The sequence below is a fragment of the Dipodomys ordii genome, unplaced genomic scaffold, assembly GCF_000151885.1.
Source record: "Dipodomys ordii isolate 6190 unplaced genomic scaffold, Dord_2.0 Scaffold217, whole genome shotgun sequence".
Taxonomy (NCBI): domain Eukaryota; kingdom Metazoa; phylum Chordata; class Mammalia; order Rodentia; family Heteromyidae; genus Dipodomys; species Dipodomys ordii.
In genome coordinates, this window is record NW_012267433.1 from 45286 (window position 1) to 47695 (window position 2410).

Below are 2410 nucleotides of genomic sequence, written 5' to 3' on the forward strand. Positions count from 1 at the left end.
CACACACCCGGTGTGCCCCGGCGGCCCCTCCACACACCCAGTGTGCCCCGGAACACCACACACCCGGTGTGCCCCGGCGGCCCCTCCACACACCCAGTGTGCCCCGGCGGCCCCTCCACACACCCGGTGTGCCCCGGAACACCACACACCCGGTGTGCCCCGGCGGCTCTGGTACCAGGTGTCTGGAGCCTCTAGTCACAGCGGGTGCTGTGCGGGACAGGGGTCTAGAGATGGCGCCTGGCAGCTGGGAACAGGGTGTCTCACACGGCCTGGTCACCGCCAGGCCTGTCTCCAGAGGGGAGACCCCCGACCCCCAGAAGGCTGCCAGTCTCCAGAGGGGAGATCCCCGTCCCCCAGAAGGCAGCCACAGGCCTGGGCAGGCAGAGGCCACGCCTTCCAGTCCATGAAAGAGGGGCCTGGGAAGCGCCGAGTCCCTGCAGGTACGGTCACAAGGCCCTTTCCTGAGGAGCTCACTGGGGGCTGCAGCAGGGCTCCCAGACAAGTGCTCAGAGGGCTGGGTGGGGTTGACACCGCGTCTCTCCACCAGAGCATGCAGACCTGCCCCAGGGACCTGGGGGACAGAGTGCCCTGGAGCCACACCAGCCCAAACTGGGGGTCTGCTTCCAGCTGCTTTGGATCCCAGAGTCTGTGACTCATACTTCTCAAAGAAAAGGAGCCCGGAGGTGCTGGCTGCCCTGCTCAGTACCCCCCCCCCAAACCCCCTGAGCAGTGTGCGCCTACCCTCCCCTCGGGCTGGCCAGACAGCAGACGGTAGAGCTGCACACTGTGTCTCCTCCCACCCAGCCTGCCTTACACAGTGTCAGCCTTCAGAGCTCCTCCCCAACCTCACAGCTCCTCCAACCTCAGCTCCTCCAACCTCAGCTCCTCCCCAACCTCACAGCTCCTCCAACCTCACAGCTCCTCCAACCTCAGCTCCTCCAACCTCAGCTCCTCCCCAACCTCACAGCTCCTCCCCAACCTCACAGCTCCTCCAACCTCAGCTCCTCCCCAAACTCACAGCTCCTCCCCAACCTCACTGCTCCTCCCCAACCTCACAGCTCCTCCCCAACCTCACAGCTCCTCCAACCTCAGCTCCTCCCCAACCTCACAGCTCCTCCAACCTCACAGCTCCTCCAACCTCACAGCTCCTCCCCAACCTCACAGCTCCTCCCCAACCTCACAGCTCCTCCAACCTCACAGCTCCTCCCCAACCTCACAGCTCCTCCAACCTCACAGCTCCTCCAACCTCAGCTCCTCCCCAACCTCACAGCTCCTCCCACCTCACAGCTCCTCCCCAACCTCACAGCTCCTCCAACCTCACAGCTCCTCCCCAACCTCACAGCTCCTCCCCAACCTCACAGCTCCTCCCCAACCTCACAGCTCCTCCAACCTCACAGCTCCTCCCACCTCACAGCTCCTCCCACCTCACAGCTCCTCCCCAACCTCACAGCTCCTCCAACCTCACAGCTCCTCCCCAACCTCACAGCTCCTCCAACCTCACAGCTCCTCCAACCTCACAGCTCCTCCAACCTCACAGCTCCTCCCCAACCTCACAGCTCCTCCCCAACCTCACAACTCCTCCCACCTCACAGCTCCTCCCACCTCACAGCTCCTCCCACCTCACAGCTCCTCCCACCTCACAGCTCCTCCAACCTCACAGCTCCTCCCCAACCTCACAGCTCCTCCAACATCACAGCTCCTCCCCAACCTCACAGCTCCTCCCACCTCACAGCTCCTCCAACCTCACAGCTCCTCCAACCTCACAGCTGCTCCCCAACCTCACAGCTCCTCCCACCTCACAGCTCCTCCAACCTCACAGTTCCTCCAACCTCACAGCTCCTCCAACCTCACAGCTCCTCCAACCTCACAGCTCCTCCCCAACCTCACAGCTCCTCCCCAACCACACAGCTCCTCCCCAACCTCACAGCTCCTCCAACCACACAGCTCCTCCAACCTCACAGCTCCTCCAACCTCACCACTCCCCACCAACCCTCATGGCCACTGAGGCCTGGCTGCAGGAGCTCATGCTCCTTCTGCATTGCGTCAGTGCTGGGCATGCGGAGGGCAGCCCTGTGCCCTGAAGTGTGGCAAGAGTTATGGTGTGGCGCTTCATGAGATGTCGGAGCATCTATCTGTCCATTGACTCACAATGGCGTGCGGCAGGGACCAGCCAGGCCAGAGGTCACACAGCCAGGAAGCAGAGGGGCTGGGACTGGGCCTTCGACGGGCTCTAGCAGGGTTGCATGCGTCCAGATGGGAGGGAGGGGCGGAGCCACTCACGTGTGTGCGGCGTGAAGGAGGGCGGGCGCGCGGCCCCCTGGGCGGCGGCGGGCGGCGGGGGCGGCATGCTGGGGGGTGTAGACCGGGGCTGCATCTTCACCTCAGCTGGGGAGTCGGGCATGGCTGCGGC

At 64.3% G+C, this 2410-nt stretch overlaps 1 protein-coding gene across 1 annotated transcript in view; it reads right to left on the reverse strand.

Moving 5' to 3' along the window:
- Cbfa2t3 (core-binding factor, runt domain, alpha subunit 2; translocated to, 3) overlaps window positions 1–2404 on the reverse strand; it is a gene marked incomplete at its 3' end in the record, with an annotated part of 40769 nt that extends 38365 nt beyond the window's left edge. The window contains exon 1 of the mRNA XM_013035651.1: window positions 2281–2404. Coding sequence (XP_012891105.1) covers window positions 2281–2401 — 121 coding nt within the window. The remainder of the gene's footprint in view (window positions 1–2280) is intronic.
- Between the last annotated feature and the right edge of the window lie 6 nt (window positions 2405–2410).